Here is a 17781-nt window from a genome sequence, read left to right as displayed (position 1 = left end):
CTTGCAAGTTCTTGACCAATTTAAATCTATTGGTTTGTGCATCATTGAATTTCTATAGATTGCTTTTGGACACGGTCATAGTTAACCTTCTAGAAGTTATACAGGTTTAAAATAACTGAAAGTCTGGATCTCTCTTGGTTTTGGTACCCTTCCCTGGTTTATTCAACTGTAGGCTGGTATGCAGGAGTAAAGATTAGAGCCAAGTCTCCCATCAACTCTTAAGCTTATAGTATAGCTGTGTCTCTAGAACTTTAAACAAGTAAGGCTCCTTTTCCCTTGCCATTGAGACTATTCCTCTTTTCTCTGGAACTGAACCCAGAACTGAACAATGAATGAGAAATGAGCTGTTCTTGTTCCCAGTGCTAGTACGGAGTCCCTTAGGATCTCTCTCTGCTCAGGTATTCAGTCTTTTTGCCATTCCTGCAAGTTGGACCACTCCCTACAGTTACTAATTGATCTTACTACTATTCTGTTGTTACTGCTATGCTCTGCTCCTGGCCAGTCCCTAATCTGATGTTGATTGACCTCCCTATCTTCTTCCTAAGTTATTGTAAGCTGAAAAAATGACCCATTATGACTATTCTTGGCTTTCCTTATCAGAATTCGATTTGGCATATTTTTCAGGTTGTTAAAAAAAATGTAAAGGAACTAAGCAAATTGCTACATCTTGTGCTGCCTTTTTGATTCCACCTCTTTCCACAATACTTTCAAGACTTTATTATGTTCAGTGTAGATTTTCCCTATGTTTAGCTGGTTTCATCCAGATGCTCTTCTCAACTTTGTTCTTAATGTATGCCATTTCTTTTTCATATGTAGTACATCAGAGAATAAAGTGTTATTTAACAAATGTGGCAATTCCCCTGTAATTGATGATTTAAAAAGGAAATAGTTGAAGAATAACAAATTTGCTCCATTCTGAATCTAGTTTTGTCTTTCTGGCAGTTTCAGCTCTTGAGATATTTGTTACACTGGATCCCCTACCAAGAGTTCTTGGAGTTTTCTTCTGGAGTTTTGCTTTGTTTTGTTTTATGAAGCTTATAATCTTCTTCAATACTAGTCTGCGATGAAATTCATATTGCTTGTATTCTTAACCAAAGTTTCCCTTGGCTGTTATCACACTTGATAAGGATATCAAATAATTTTTGGTTAAGATAAATATTGAGCTCTTTCAGCTTCTTTTTAGTGGAGACTTGAACATGGAGAGAAATAATGATAAGCAAGGAAAGAAAGGTCTTTACCCTTTTAATTTTCCTCTTTTTGATAAATGACAACTAATTTGAATGAGTTGGTCTAAAGTTGCTATCATTTTTCAGTGTATAGAATGCTTTACTTGGACTCAAAATACCCTGAGATAGTTCTTGATTATGTGACCCTGAATAGATCATTTAAACACTGCCAGTTTCAGTTTTCTTGAATGTAAAATGGGTATGATGATGATAATAATAATAATAATAACAGCATCGTCACCTGATTGTTATTAGTATCTAAACAGAAAGATCTTTGCAAACTTTAAAGTACTATATGAATATTAGTTATTAATAATAGTAATAACATACTTTACCTTTCTTATAATTTGATTTTTTAAAATTTTGCTCTGTTTGATGATCTGATTGTGCATGGATATCTGATTTCAATACAATGTCTTTATTTTTTATTTATCTTTTATTCATTATTATTCATTATTCATCATTTATTCATTATTCATTTTTATTCATTCATTTATTCATTTCTAGTGTGTGTGTGTGTATATGAGAAAGAAGAAAGAGAGAGAAGAGAAAAAGAGAGAGATTTTAAAGCACTAGTAATACATTGACAGTAAGCTTCTACAAAGTATATAAACCTGCGATTTCTCAACACAGGTTCTTATTTTCCAGCTTTATTGTTATTCTTTGTTTTGCTATTATTCATTGCTTTCCTTTTTGCCTCTCTTCATATCAGACACAACAAGCATCAAAGTAGATTCTGACTTAGTTTGGAGGATTTTGTTGAGTTTTTCATGGGTTTTAATCTTTCTTCTCTTTGCAATAGATGTTTGTGTATGAACTTTAAATATGTTTCCAGAAGGTTTTTGCTTATCCTCATCATGAACACATCAAAGTGAGATGACCAAACATCCCATAAAATGATGTTTCTTGTGGCTTTGGGATCACAATGAAACTGACTCCACTAACTCTTGTTTTTTTTTTTTCTCCAAAGAGAATCCATAAATCATGCTTGTTTTCTTTTAGCTACAATTGACTTTTGTCTTTTGATTTTATTTATAAGATTACCAATGTTAACTTAGTTTAGTAGTGGTTCATTAGGCAATGATCTCACATGTAGAATATATATAAGTAGATAAAAGTCATGGGGATGTAGATTTAGAGCTGGGAGGAACCTAAAAGTCTATCTAGTAAAACCTCTTTTTATTGATGGGAAAAGTTTGGTTCAAAGAAGTGAAGTTCTCTTGGGTCATGAAAAGTCCAATGTCACACAGACTGTCAACTCCAAGGTTCTCTTCTCTATACCAGCTTTCTAAAAATTACCACCCACCCAGTCAGATCTTAGCATTTTCTATGCCTTCCTTTGCCACTTCATCACCATACATGGAAGCAGAAGGAAGCCACAAATGACTGAGGTATATATTTTGGTTTTCTTTGCTTCATTGGTTGCCATGGCAAGAGAATTTATCACTGAATGACTAATCGATTGACTTTTCATTGGAAAATGAATCCGTTGATAAAATTTGTGAACTTTTACCAGTTCTACAATCAAAACTTTTCCAGAATTAATTGAACCTGCCAGAGCAAATATCACCCTCAAAAACTTGCAGTAACCTCCATGTCACTATAAGGAATCAGATTAACACACAGGTAGTACTGACTTCAAAGTAGATATTTAGCATTATTATAAAAACAAAACACCCACAAGACTGAGACCTTATTATATTATTATATTATATTATATTATTATATTATATTATTGTATTAATTGCCAGTCACCTATGTTAAAAGTCACATAGAGAATTGGAGGTGCTCCACATGTGGAAAAATCTGACTTTTTTTTTTGTAGTGGCAAGAAGTTGAATGGATGCCCAATAGTTGGAGAATACTCAATAAGTTATGGTATATGAATTTTGTGGAATATTATTGTTAAGTCAGAACTGTAAGTCAGTACTACCTATGTTCGATTGCCATCAGATACTAATAGTGAAAATATCTGTCCAAAAAGCATTCAAAATTTAAAATTTAGAAATGAAAAAAATAATAAATGATCTAAAAAGGATTTTTGTAGAGGAGGAAAAATTTGGACAAAAATAAGCCTTTTTAAAAATCATATTTTTAAAATGAGACATTTTAGAGGTCTGAAAAGGAAATTTAGGTAAGACATTAATTTCTTCCTGACATGGCACCTTTTATTTTCTTTGAAAGAAAAAAAAACCCTAGTTGGACTATAGAGTAACTATTAGAACTCACTAAGGGGAGAAAAAAGTATAAACTTAAATTTGGGAGAAAAAGATGAAACAATAATTAAGTAAAATTCAGAGAGAAAGAGTAATGCACATTCAAATAAACATTAAATGAACTTACCCGAGTTGCCCTACCATGGATTTTTTAATTCTTGGATTTTTACTAAGTCATTTTGTAAGGTTTTGTATATGATTTACATAGGGAAGATAAATTTAACCTCTTCTCAGTTTCAGACCTGCTCAATTCCCACACTATCCTGTGAATTTAGTAATTAATGGGAATTCTATAAAATTACCCCAGAGCAGTTTTGGGTGGTGGAAAGAAAGGTAGAAAATTAACCTAAGATGAAAATGCTGGAAAATCTTCAGGATTTGATCAAGAAGGCAATAGATACTTCGGGCTGATCCAGAATTGGAGGGAGGAAGGAAGGGAAACCTTAGTGGTTGAGATTAAAAAAAAAAAAAAAAAAAAAAAACAAAAAAAACTGTTCTCTTAATGATTTCAAATAGTTTAACTTGAAAAATAATCTAAATTATAACTTTTGACATCAAACTGGCTTGAAATCATTGAAATGTAGATTATCTTTGTCAGAAGTATGTCTCCAAAAGAGTTCAGAGTAAAATTGAAAAAATATGCTAATAAATTATGGAGATAAAACAAGATGTAAATTAAGTAAAAGTTTGGGAATAGTTAAAATCGGTAATGAGGGTAGTTTAGTAAATCATAACATTTGCTTTCTTTAAAAATTTGGTATCAAAGTATCATCACTAAACCTAAAACTGGTAATATTAATTTCAATTGTTTAAATAAAATATCATATGTTGTTTTTACCAGGATGCATATCAAATGGAAAAGAAAAACTTCAATAGATGGAGATAAGGGAAAAAGTATTTATTAAGATAGCTAGAATCAATTCAGAGAAGTAAAAAAAAAGAACTAGACAGGTTTATCTGGAACAAAGTATATCAAAATAAGAATAATGTGGGCAACTAGGGGGTGCAGTAGGTAGAGCACCAGTCCTGAAGTCAGGAGGACCTCAGTTCAAATCAAAGACACTTAACACTTCCTAACTGTGTGATCCTGAGCAAGTCATTTAACCCTCAGAAAAAAAAGAAAAAGAAAAAAAAAGAAAGAATGTGAAATAAAGCTAGAAAAATAGTTTGAAACCAAACTTGCTTGGACTGAAACTTACATATTAATTTTTTTTCATTCTAGAGGCTATAAGGAGTCACTGAAGCTTCTTCAAGAAAGGAATGACATAATCATCTGGAAGATAATTTGAATAACTATATGGGAAATAGATTAGTAAGAGAAGAGACTATAAGCAAAAGGACTAGTTAGGAAGCTGCTGTAGGCTGAAGCTGCTGTAGGCTGAACCTGATTCAAGTAAGTCTGGTGCCTTATATTTGAATTAAAATCAAATGAGACACATGATACCAAATGAGACACATGAGACTATTTAACATTTAACAAAAAAAAGGCTTCCTTAGCTATAGCGTAGAAAGACTACCTAGCAAGGCTATGGCACTGGTGTGAGTAAAGAAAGCTCCTTCTTGTCTCCACAAGCAAACACATTTGATCAGCAGGATTTGTTGGATGTACTGACTTTAATGACTTGGACTACCCATCAAGCCTCGGGGACACTGACTTGTGGACTGGCCTGTTATGTCTCAGGTGACCTGGAAATCATTCTGATGGCTCAGATTGCAGCTCCTTGGACCAACCTTGTCTCAGGAATAGCTTCTGACTCTTAGTGGTCTTTTTTCCTCCTTAGTAGGAGGAAATCTCTACTACCTTAAGAAGCTATTATTCTTACTAAAAAGAAGCTATTTTAATGGACCCAAGTGAAAGATGGTAAGAGTTTATACAAGGGTGATTGTAGGGGACTAGAAAGGAAATGTTTTTTTTTTTTTTGTTTAAATGTGGAGGTAGAATTAGCTGCATATGTTAATGGATTAGAGGTAGATGAGGAGCATAAAAAAGATCTTTCATTTAATCAGATCTTTGAAATCAATAACAGTGATTCATTGGGTTAAATGGTGAATTTATGAAGATCCCCAATTAATCTCATGAGATTACAGGGCATGGTTCATTGTTTGAAGGCAACAGAGGGACACCTCCTAAGAGATCAAAAGCAGAGTCATTTTCCTCCTTAGGTTTCAGAGACTGGCTGCAGCTCTTAAGGATTATCTGACTCAAAATCTGCATGAACTGAAAAAGCTGCATCTTTGGCTCTCCTTAGGACTCTCTCTTCCTTTTCCTCTTTTAGGTTTTATTTTGTAGTGAGGCAGACTAGGAGAATACATATGTCTCTTCCCCCACCAGGACTCCTGGAGTGTGGCAACTTTGGGGAGTCATGTGCTTTCACATGGCCTGAAAGATGAAATCCTGAGCAGACACTTTCTGAGCTGAACAGATGGTAACAACTGGGGCATTGAGATATTTTCTTCAGATGGACATAGAAGACATAGAAATGTGTATCCCACTCAGTCCCAAGATCATTAGTTCTCAAGTTCTAGACTTCCCAGGTTTTCAAAAGAAGAGATTTTTTTTTCTGATATAGAATAATACTTGTAGGAAAGAAAAGGGTTTGTTTGCAATGTTCTTGTGTAACCTGTACCTGGAGAGTAAAGTTACTGAGTTTTCAAGCAACACAAGTCTTATGGGAAGAGGATCATTTGTTCAGCAACCCCCAAAGGATGTTTATTTTATGAAGTCTAAGCCACAGGGTGGCACTATGAATCTACAAGACAATGTTTATAGACCTGTGGGAAAATGTGAAGGTATTGCCTGCCCTAATAACAATTCCAAGTTCAGTTCCTGATGGGAAAGTGACAGACTGAGTGACATTTCTATTTCTGTATTTCTTTATGGGTTTCTATGGGTCCTTTATAACATTTGTTCTTTCTATGGAATGAAATAAAGGCTGTCGCAAACTTGATACCTGTATTGCCCTTGGCTTACTTGAACAGGTACTCAGGACACTTTTGCCCACATTTGGGAAACCTATATACAAATTATATTTTGAGAATAGTAAATATTCCTGAACAATTCCATATAGGGGCAGGGAGGTAACAACCCTTTCCAAATCCAGGGTCTAGGAGGTTCCCTAAACCACAGGTCATATATATACTGTTTGCATACATATATAACCATCTCATTCAGATCCCCTTCACCTTTTTTATTCAAATTAACTAGCATTTAGTGCCTACTATGTACCAATGTTAGGAAATATAATAATTTTAAAATGATAATAATGCCTGTCCTCAATATATTCTGCTGAGATTAGAAGAATCACTTATAACTGATTGCTGAGAAATGGTATAGGATACAAAATGAAGTTTGATTGGAGCTCTGGTTTCCAAAAGAAGAACATTAAGATATGGATGATTATGAGTGGGGATCAGCAAACAGGTCAATTTTGATTGATCAAAGAATGCATGAGCAGAAATAGTGTGAAATTTTGGGGTAATTTGAAGCCAAACTATAAAAGCTTTGAAATGCCTAAAGAAAGGAGTTTATAGTTTATTATAGAGAAAATGGAGTCGCTGAAACTTCTTATGCCTGGGAAGGTTTGAAGATTACAAAATTACAATTTGTATGGTTCTTCCTTGACATTTCTATTACATTTAAATTTTTTCTATTCTTATTAGATTAGGCAACAGGTTGTTTAGTGGCATGTAATTAAATATCAAATCTTATTCTCTGAGGACCCAAAGGTTTTGGGGTGGGATGGAGAGCATAGGTGGAATGGTTTCTTTAGACTTAATGAAAAGACTGATTACAATCAAAAAAGGGCAGGTGAAAACACCCAGAAATGTTCAGGTATATGATGGATATAGAAAATGATGAAGCTCATAATGGATGTTTTCAATCTTCTCAATAATCAATAATTTCTACTATGCTTCTGGACTCCCCTGAATTATAAATCCCAGGTCTTGTTTGGTCAAGAGACAGGGTATCTTGTTGTTTCTTCTGGGGTACAGCAATGTGTTTTACTGCCAGTCCAGGCTTCTGGACCTCAAAGATACAATACTTCAATGTCATTAAGGAGTTAAGAGATATCAAAGATGGTCAAAAGACTTCTCTAAAGCACAACTCTGAATGCAGTACCTCTCTAATAAGCCCTATCAGCTCTCCACATCAAAAATGAAGTACTTCATATGGCTTTTAAATCTTTTCCCAAGCTCTTCCTTTCCTACTTTTCCAATCTTCCTATATATTACTACCCTCCACAAACTCTATGGTTCAGTCTCACTGACCTAATTACTGTTCTTTACATATGATATATGGCACGCCATCTCCCATTTCCAATTCTTTATGCTAGCTATTTCTTACTGCTTTGAATGCTCTGGTTGCATACTTCCAACCCGTGATTTATTTCAAGACTCAGATTAATAGCCTTTCTGAACAAGGTTTCCTTAAATCCCTTAACTGGAAGTACCTTTCTTTTATAGTAATTTCATGTCTACTTTGCATATCTATCTTGTATGTGAATGTACACACGTGTGCATTTTATAAATATACACATACATATATATGTACAATTTGTACATATATAAATAGATAAGTATGTGTGTATATATAAATATATATATATATATGTAGAAGTAGATTATAAACTCTTTGAAAGCATTAATGAACTATTTTCCTTTTTTAAAAAAAAATCCCTAGCACTTCACTTACTTCTTACCTGAAAAGGTACCTCCAAATTCTGGAATTTATGGATTTTGAGAGAGGGATAGAAAAAACTTTCTATTAACTTTCTAGTGGTTTCCTAATAAAATCTAGTATGTTTTTAGTCTTCAAGGTTGCCAAAACTACTGTGCTAGTGTCTTTAGGGAACACTATTAGCCATCAAAAAGGTCCAAAGTGACCTTCATGATTCTTTTCCTGAATAGTAACTGATATTCTAAAGTTGATCCTTCTGTTTGTAAAATTTGGTTTATTTTTTTTCCAAATGTATTTTGTAACACTGTCATTTATCTGCTCCTTTTCTACCCATTTATATATCTTTATGATCTTTTATGCATTTTTCCCCATTGGAAGGGCTATTTCACTGCCTGAAAAAAAAAAAGACTGTAAACCTAGAGACTACTATTTATCCCTTTTTAAAACCAAATATGAAAATATTTCCCTCAGAAACTTTTAGGATTTTTCATCCCTAACTATTTCATCCCAACCTTTTGTTTCCTGTGGTCTAAGAGAAGAGAGGATATTATATAGATGAGAATATTTAAGAAAATAGATATCATGAAGGAAGAGTTCTTGACTTGAATACCATGGAGGAAACAAGAAAGGGAGGGGAAGGCAAAGGGGAAAAAAGTAAAAGGAGAGAGGGGAGGGGAAGGGAAGGAAAGATATAGGGAAAAGGGGAGGAAGGAAGGGAGAGGGAGAGAGATAGAAATTCCATGTCTAAAAGTCAGACAAAACCATGTCTGGAGGTAGAAGTAAAGTAGTGCTAAAGTCAATTCTAATCAACTGAGAGAGCTCATTGTTAAGTCAATGTAAGCTCAGAAATTGACAAATACTACAAATTGGGACTTGATTTATTGTTTTGTTTATTATCTAGAATTAAAAAATTTATAGAGAATATGTCAGTAATTAGATTAAACTTAAAATTGTGAACAAAGCAAGACAAAGGTGCCCTATTTTTTGGAGAGTCCTTTGTTAAACATTCACCATCATACCCTGGGAAAAGGTTGCCAAAGGACATTGAGAGAGAGAGAGAAGATTATTTCATATGCACTAAAGTCAATCTCATTATGTTAATTTTATTGACATAAGCATTACAGCAGTTTATTTTTTCCTTTCACTCTTGACCCATGATATAAATGCCATTTTTTCCCAGGGGGGAAATTCCCAACCCCATCATTTGATATATGTATTCTTGAAAATTTATGTATATATCAAATTTGCAAATTAATTCATACTTGGAATATACTAAGGGAACTAGTTATTTCAATGGAACCTTGTAGTGAATCATTTAGTCAAGTAAAGAGCTGTTTTATATATAAAGCAGATAATTCTAATGTGTTTGTTTAGGAAGTTTCTGTTTTTATATGGGATTTTTAAAAAGTAAGACATAATTGAATTTGATCATGTTCTATTAAGTAAAACTTATTGTATCTTCTAAAGATGCCTAATTGATAAACAAAGGATAGCTCAGGCTCCAGAAGGATATTTTTTGAGGCAACACCACTGGGATGCTAAGGCCCAAGGTTTTCCTCTTATATCTCAACCAAGCACCAAGTAAACTTTCAAACCTATATTTGGAGTTACATATTTCTATCATTCACACTTTCCAGCGTTTTTGAAGAATAAAGAGACAAAGTTCATGCAGTGAAGGGAATCAGAATCTATTTTTTAACCTTAAAGTTATAAACATTTGTATCAAAATATTTACAATTACTGTATATGAAATATCTTATTCCATGAAAAAAACCAAGTACAGTACTAGGACATGACCACCAATGTAATACAAGTTACATAAGAAGGAAATGTTCCATAAAGAAAAGGGGAATATGATGCTCACTCACGCATTTTGACCTTTGTAAGTGACACAAACATCTCCTTGGTTAACTCATGGCATAAGTGTTTTGGAAGTTATAAAAGCCTTTACTACTTGCCCAAACTTTTCTTTTCCATTTAAACATTATCAACCCACAATTTTCCAAGCCAACTTGGCTATCACCCTCAGGTAATCCAGTGCCCTGCCCCTAGCATATACATAGAACTAGAATATACACCAGTACTGCTTAATAATACTACTTTTACATAAATATCAGCATTCATGGCAGAACAACCCCACATAATTCAGGGAAAAAAATAGTACAGAAGATATTGGAAGAGTAAAAGTTAAGTGAGAGGGGAAAGATATCTGAAATTCCTTCCCAAGACTGTTTCCTTCACATGGAAAGGGGAAACATTAGAAAAAGAAACCCAAGGTCTGAGATGGCTTTAAATAGCTGCTCTAACTGTCCCTTTAAGAACCCCACTTTCCCCTCTGCCTACCAAGGGGAGAAAAGCAATGGCTAGTTGACCAGAAGGAACAGAATAACTCAATCCTGTATATTAATGCCCCTATGGCAGCAGAGCAGTTCAATTATGATCTGATCAGGTACCATAAGAGTCACTTTATAAAAAGAACTTAACTACCTATTTACTAAAAATTTATTTGTCTTGGGGGAATGTTCTGCTTTTTGGCAGGAAGTAAGGAAGCAAGCAATCTGTTCTCATAACTGAGCTATGACATAATAATACTTCACAATTAGGTAGCACCTTTCACCCAAGGTCCTTTCTGTTGGTTTAATTTAGTTTTAGTTGAAATAGCCTTTTTAATAATTAAGTTTCACTACCTTGTAAGGTACAAGTTCTTCACCTGGGGTTCACAGACCTTCTAAGAGGTCTTTGAATTGTTTTCAGGGAATCTGTGAACTTAGATGGGAGGAGGAAGAATACATCTTTATTTACACTAATCTCTAAGTGAAATTTAACTTTTCCTTCAATTATGAAATAAGCATTATTCTGAGCAGGGGGAATTTTCAAAGGGACCCACCACACAAAAAAGGATTAAGAAGCCCAGTTCTGAAGTAAATCAGGATTGTTATTGACCATCTGACAAAGCTAAGGTCTTTGAACCCCAATTTCTTGTATAATGAGAAGATCAGACTTGGTAACTTCCAAAAGATCTAAGATCCTGGGCCCCTAAATATGAGAAGTTGAACTTCAAGGAAATGATATAACATACTCCCATATCATATTAAGCATCAGGGCTAGAACAAAGTAATAAAACCCCAGTTAGGATATTCTTGCCCAGATAGTTAGGCCATACTTTCTCTGGTGTGGGAGAAAACTCAAAGGAGAGTATACTAAAAAGTTGTGTTTACTGCCTTCCCATATACAAGCAAGAAAAATTTGTAGATAACTAAAACATTGAGTTCAACATCAAAAAAAGTTCCTAGGCACATGGTTCAGGAGATTTGGCATTCTTTTCAAGACAATCCTTTGCTCCCATAGTTTGCATGTTATATTCACTGTAGACTTTGTAGTTAATTAATGACTTTGCAGAAGCTCCTAGCCTCAGAGTCTAGGCAAGGAGCCCAGCGAATCAGTGCTGAGAGGCCTCCATGTGGGATGAATGTGCATTTTGATCAGCTACTCTGTGGGTAGGGAATGGATTAGAGGACCTTTGAGGTCCCTTCTGGGTATAAAATCCTCTATTCTTTATCACCTCCATCACAATAGCCATACTACTTGCTTTGTCTTCCCCCTGAAACCTCTGCCTCAATCAGCAAGCATTTATTAACACTTCCTATCTGTCAGGGATTGAACCAAGCACCCACATACTCACTGTGACTTACTTTTTCTGATTACTCAGGCTAATCATAACAGAGATTATCAGATGATTGCCAACAGCTTGGTTTAGGGCCACTTTGTAACAGGGATTTCAATGTTTTGCTCTGAGTAGGAAGGGAGGGTTTGCTTCCAGATTTAGCACAATCAGCACAAAAATAACATCATGGTGGTTGCCAGGAACTTGTACCGCTATTTTAACTTGGTGAGAAAGGTGTGAGGGCCTTCTTGATTCCTCAGGAGTGAGAACTTCACTGCTTCTCCACCATGCTAAGAAGTCAATGGCATGATAATCTGGCAAGTCCAACAGAGTTTAGAACAGCAGGAGACCAATCCTGGTGGTTTCTGGGAAGCTCTCTGGCCTGTGGTATCCAAGGAAGATCAGAGCGGCTTCTTCTCACAGCCTGCTTTCTCTTGAGGGTAGAGTTTGTGGTGGTAGTGATTTTTCTCAGTGATGAGTCTAGTTCTTCCCCCTCCCATGCCCGCCCCATCCTCCCATCCCACCCTTTATATGGTTCTTCTAGCAGAGCAACTCCCACTTCCCTCCCAGTTTCAACAGCTTTCCCCTCCCAGCTCCCTCCCCCAAACCCCACAGAAAAAATTCCAGCAGCCTTATTTCTTTCTAAGGACCAGATAGAGGATGCCAATAATGAAGCTAAAGCAGAAGCAGATCCAGGCCAGAATAAAGCAGTATCCGTGGTGATCAATTGGGAATTTAACGTTGTTAGCGTATTTATCAGTGTAGATGGAAACTCCGATCAGAATGCATAACCCTGTAGGGAGAGGGGGAGAGAGGGAAAAGGGAGAGAAAGAGGAAGAAAGAGAAACCAGTATTAAAGTCAGAAACACAATCCTCACTTTTTAGTTTTTGTCCTATTGTACAGAGGAAGTAATCAAAGACATTTCTGTGATTTTCTATTCACACTTTCTTCATTGTTATGCACAATAAATCACTTGAGAATATTTGAAACTGAAATTTAGGTTACCAACTCGAGCCCCAGGTAGAAAGAAGGACTACAGTTGAGCTCTGCAAAGAAACTGCTGAATTGTCTAGGTAGCAAAGCATAAACAAGTGGACGCCTAAAGCAACCCAAAGAATCCTCTTCCCACTCTCAGAGTTGCCTTTATCTAGAGCATGTCTGGGCAGGATGTGATTGCCCAGGAATGTCCAGTGACAGCTCTTCAGTCTTCAGGTTCTAGTGAATGAATTGGATAATATCAATAGTAGAATGATAATAATAACAATATCTGTTTTATGTTGTGGCTGCACCTTTTCCCCTTTTGAGAACTCATGAGAGAGAGCCCTGCTCACTAATTAAGCACAGCAACGGGCTGCTTTTTCAGAGGTTTTTCAGATAATGTGCAGCAACTACTTAGTAGCAGCTTCTTATGAAGGACCCAGGGATCTGCAGGTACTTGGCCTTTAGTTTAATTAAAGGTCTTAAAAAGAGAAAATTAGAAAGGATTGTTTCACACTTTTGTCATGCTATGTTGTGTCATGTCATGCTTTGAGTAAGTAGCGCCTACTAAATTGTTTGTGCTTTCCTTACTGTAGCTATTTTGAGTAAGTAGTTCCTGCTATATTACTTATGTTTTCCTTACTGTAAATATCTATATTTTAAGGTGAAGAGGCTGAACTTAGCATACTTACAGCAAACCAGCATCATGGCACCCGAGAGGAAGAACCGGTTTCCTTTTTCCATGGTGAAGAGTTGGAATATGAAAACGATAAGAGAAATGACGGAGAAGATGATGGCCAGAATCATGAAGGCTTGCACGGATTTGAGGGCATCTGTCCAAATATTTGTAAGCAGAGGGAAAGGATTAAACTTAGCTAGCTCAGAAAAAAAAGGGGGAGGGGGATTAAAGTTTTTTTCAAACTGTCAAAATGCAAAAACAAAAGACCAAACATACCCTCCTCTGCATATGGCAGTGCTTCATTACATTTCCCATTTGTACAGATATTCCAAAGACCTGCAGAGTGGGTCCCATTCTTTGCAACTACCCACACCTAAAACCAAAGAAAAATAAATAAGTAAATGAAATCTGTCTTTGAACATATCTCTAGTACCAAAATGCTAACAGTGTTATAAATGTCTATTGACACACTTAAGTTGGCCCACTCACTTGTCCTCATTAATCTGATGTTTGTATTTCTATAATAAAGCTCCAGGATAAACCTGAATTCATTCCCTCTTTACCTTTAGCCCTTGGAATCTTTAGTTTCATCCAGGTTTCATCAACTTAGGGGTCACCTCCTGTAGAAAGCCCTTCCTAGCACTGAGCTCAGTTTTTGATGATTTTTCCCTTCTCAAATTAAATTGAATTTACTTATTTGTGTTAATATTGTACCCTCCAGGTGGAAAATATGCATCTTAAGAACAAAGATCTGTTTTTTGTTGGTTGGTTGGTTGGTTGGTCTTTATGTTCTCAACACTAAGACAATAACTTGAATGTAATAGGAACTTAATCAGTACTTATTGTATTCAATGAATGACTTGAATCTCCCTAAAATATCTTCTTATAATTCTCTCATAGGACTAAAGTGTAAATTGCAAAGGAGTATGATAAAGATTAAGGTTGTATAATCCTGAAATACTCAGAAAGGGCCCTGAATGGAATTAGGTTAGGAGTTATAATGATTCAGGGAAGAGAAAGTTCAATTGAAATTATACCATCAAAACCTTAATGACATCCTTGATTCTTTTCTTTCACCCTTCACCTCTTATCTCTTATCAGTTGCCACATGCCATCAATTTCAGCCTTTACAATATTGTAGAGGACTCAATCCTCCTAATTTATTGGGGACATAAAAGCCATCTTTCTATGAATCCTTTTCTACAATTCAAAATTTCTCCACTCTATCCTTTCTTTCCTTCTTTGTCCTAATTTTTGATAAAGCTGTGGCTCTTTTTGCCAAAGCCAGATTCTCTGCTTCTATCTTTCATTTCTTCTCCTGTCTAGGAGTCTGTCTCCTTGGTAATTTCCCCTCTTCATTTCATCTTTAGTTTCTCCCTATTCACTAGATCCTTTTCTGCTTCCTACAAATATGACCTTGTCCTCTAATCCTTTTGTTTTGGTTGAATTTAAAAGAACCAAAAGAAAAACAAATCACATCTCCCAATTATTCTCTCAATTCCATATTTCTCCAGCCTTTTCAAGCCAAGGTCTTAGGAAAAAATCTGTCTATTCTCTTTGGCCCTTTTCCTCAATTGCTTGCAAAGTGGATTCTGTCTGGACCACTCAATTGAAATGTCTAGCTCCAGGATTATCAATGTTTGATTTCTTACTTGCTTAATCTGATTACCTTTTTCTCAGATCACATTTTTCTATACCATTTTATAGCTTTTAACATTGTGACAAAGTTGTGTGATTCTTGGATGATCTCTCTTCCCTTGACTATTTCCCAAAACTCCTCTTTCCTATCTGACAACTACTTCTCAGTATCATTTGCTAACCACAAATTCTCCCACCTACCCAAGATTCCATGCTAAATACTCTTTTCTTCTTTCCCTACACCTTATCTTATGAATCATTAGCTCTCCTGGATTCAATTATAATCTCTATGCAGATGCCTCACAAATTTATTCAATCTTTGCATAGGCTATCTGTCATGTTTGGAATGTATTTCTTGCCCATCCCTGTCTCACAGAGCCTTTCCCTTCCTTTAAGGCTCAGTTTAGGTGCCAACTCATCAAGGAAACTTTCCCTTGTCCTTCTAATTGCTAGTACTCTCTCCTTCCTCTAATTATCCTGTTATCTGTTTAGATGTATTCCCAGCAGAATGTAATGTCCTTGAGGGCAAGGTCTGTTTTTTCATTTCTATTATTGTATCTAACATAAGGTCTTGCACATAGAAAACATTTAAGAAATATTTCAGTATTTCACTAATCTGTACTTTTGTTGGTGTGTGGATACCTAACCCATCAAAACAGATTTCAAACATGCTATAACTTAGTAGATGGTTTTTGTGAATTTCTGTGTTCCTAAATCCAGCACTTTGTGCCCAATCTAAAGAGAAGTCTCTCTGAATGTAAGTTGGCCAACAGCCAATCCCCAACTTGCATTCAAAGAGTTTCCAGCTTGGTAGAACCCACCAGACATTGCAGTTCACTAATACAGATTTCCAGAACCCAAGACCTCTTCCATGACAAAATAAAGCAGCAGAAGAGGATTTCAAAAAGAGATTGAATTTTTGAACTGGATTAAAGAAAACTGGGCATATGCATACTTAAAAAGAACTATGTATCTCAGTGAAGAGTTGAGAGTTCTTTAATCAAATTTTAAAAACAAAAATAATTTCTGACTTTAAGGTATTAACTTAGGCATTTCAAGATTAAATAATTTGTTTCCATCAGACATGAGATGAACAATAAAGCTACAGCTGAAGCTCAAAACTCTCTGAGTTTTTGTTTATTGCTTATTTAATTCTCTACTGTCTTTCTGCTGGAAAAAAATAAGATTTCTTTTTTTAAAGAAGTCTTTTCTTAGGACCTACATGTGCAAAAATATTTACAGTAGCCCTTTTTGTAGTGGCAAGAAACTGGAAATTGAGTGGATGTCCATCAGTTGGGGAATGGCTGAATAAGTGATAATATATGAATATAATGAAATATTATTGTTCTATAGAAATGATCACTAGGATGATTTCAAAAAGGACTGGAGAAGCTTACATGAAGTGATGCTAAATGAAGTGAGTAGAACCAAGAGAACACTGTACACAAGATTATGTGATGAACTTTCCAATAGACTTGTTATGGAGAGAGTCATCTTCATCCACAGAAAGGGCCATGGGGACTGAATGTGGATCACTACATGCTATTTTCACCTTTTTTGTTGCTTGTTGTTGTTTGCTTGTTTTTTCCTCTCTTTTTTCTTTTTGATCTGATTTTTCTTGTGCAGCATGGTAAATGTAGAAATATGTTTAGAAGAATTGCACATGTTTAGCCTATATTGGATTACTTGCTGTCTAGGGGAAGGAGGAGGAAAAGAAGGAGGGTGAAAAATTTGAACACAAGGTTTTGCAATGTTGAAAACTATCTTTGCATATATTTTGAAAAATAAAAAGCTATTATTTGAAAAAAAAAAAAAGAATTCTTTTCTTAGGGGCAGATAAGTGGAGCAGTGAATAGAGTCCTGGCCCTGGCCCTAGAATAAAGAGGACCTGAGTTCAAATGTAACCTCAGATACTTACTAGTTGTGTGACCCTAAGCAAGTCATCTAACTCTGCTCCCCCCCTCAATTTTTTTTTCTTGTTATCAATTGTCAACAAAGATAATATTTCAGTAGACTAAAAAGAATAAAACAGATTTATATTAAGGAATTACCAACTAATTAATTATCAATTATGTACTAAGTGAGGTTTTTTAGAGATAGATATATGTGCACATACATACATAGATAGTAGATGATACATTGAGAAAGAGAATAGATAGATGGCACATAAATACATATATATATATATATATACACAAACATATATAAATTAATAAGGAAGTAGGTAACAAAACTGCTCTACATAAATCTTTTTTCAAGATCTCCCTTACAAATAAAATTACAAGACAAATTAATTTATGACAAAAAGCATAAAGTATATAGTCCAGAAAACTTTCATTTATAATGTATTCTAAGAGTATATAGATACTATCAGCAAACTTTAAAAGGTTTGGCTAAATCTTGTAGTGGATTTACAATGAAGTTAGTTCAGACCAACTGATGATAAAAGTACTAACTCAAACTACCTTCCTGTGAAGCCCTATAACCTTCACATGGAGCTGGCCTATTTGCCCATTTGACCTGAAAGTGCTTTCACCATAGTGTCATTTCTTTACTACAGTGGTCCTCAAACTTTTGTTCTCAATATCTTTATCCTATTAAAAATGATTGAGGATCTGTCCAAAGAGTTTTTGTTTATGTGGTTTATAGTTATAGATATTGATCACATTAAAAATAAAAACTAATTATGAATTTGTAGAGT

At 35.1% G+C, this 17781-nt stretch overlaps 1 protein-coding gene across 1 annotated transcript in view; it reads right to left on the bottom strand.

Annotated features, from left to right (window-relative positions):
• Positions 1–9203: 9203 nt before the first annotated feature.
• EMP1 (epithelial membrane protein 1) overlaps positions 9204–17781 on the bottom strand; it is a 31463-nt gene continuing 22885 nt past the window's right edge. Inside the window, exons 3-5 of the mRNA XM_003771265.4 lie at positions 13719–13815; positions 13456–13596; positions 9204–12577 (exon numbers count right to left, since the gene is read on the bottom strand). Of these exons, the coding sequence (XP_003771313.1) occupies positions 12417–12577; positions 13456–13596; positions 13719–13815 (399 nt within the window). The 3' untranslated portion in view covers positions 9204–12416. The remainder of the gene's footprint in view (positions 12578–13455; positions 13597–13718; positions 13816–17781) is intronic.

This window comes from Sarcophilus harrisii, chromosome 5, assembly GCF_902635505.1.
Source record: "Sarcophilus harrisii chromosome 5, mSarHar1.11, whole genome shotgun sequence".
Lineage (NCBI taxonomy): Eukaryota > Metazoa > Chordata > Mammalia > Dasyuromorphia > Dasyuridae > Sarcophilus > Sarcophilus harrisii.
Note: the sequence above shows the minus strand (reverse complement) of the source record. Positions and strands in the feature narration are given on the sequence as shown.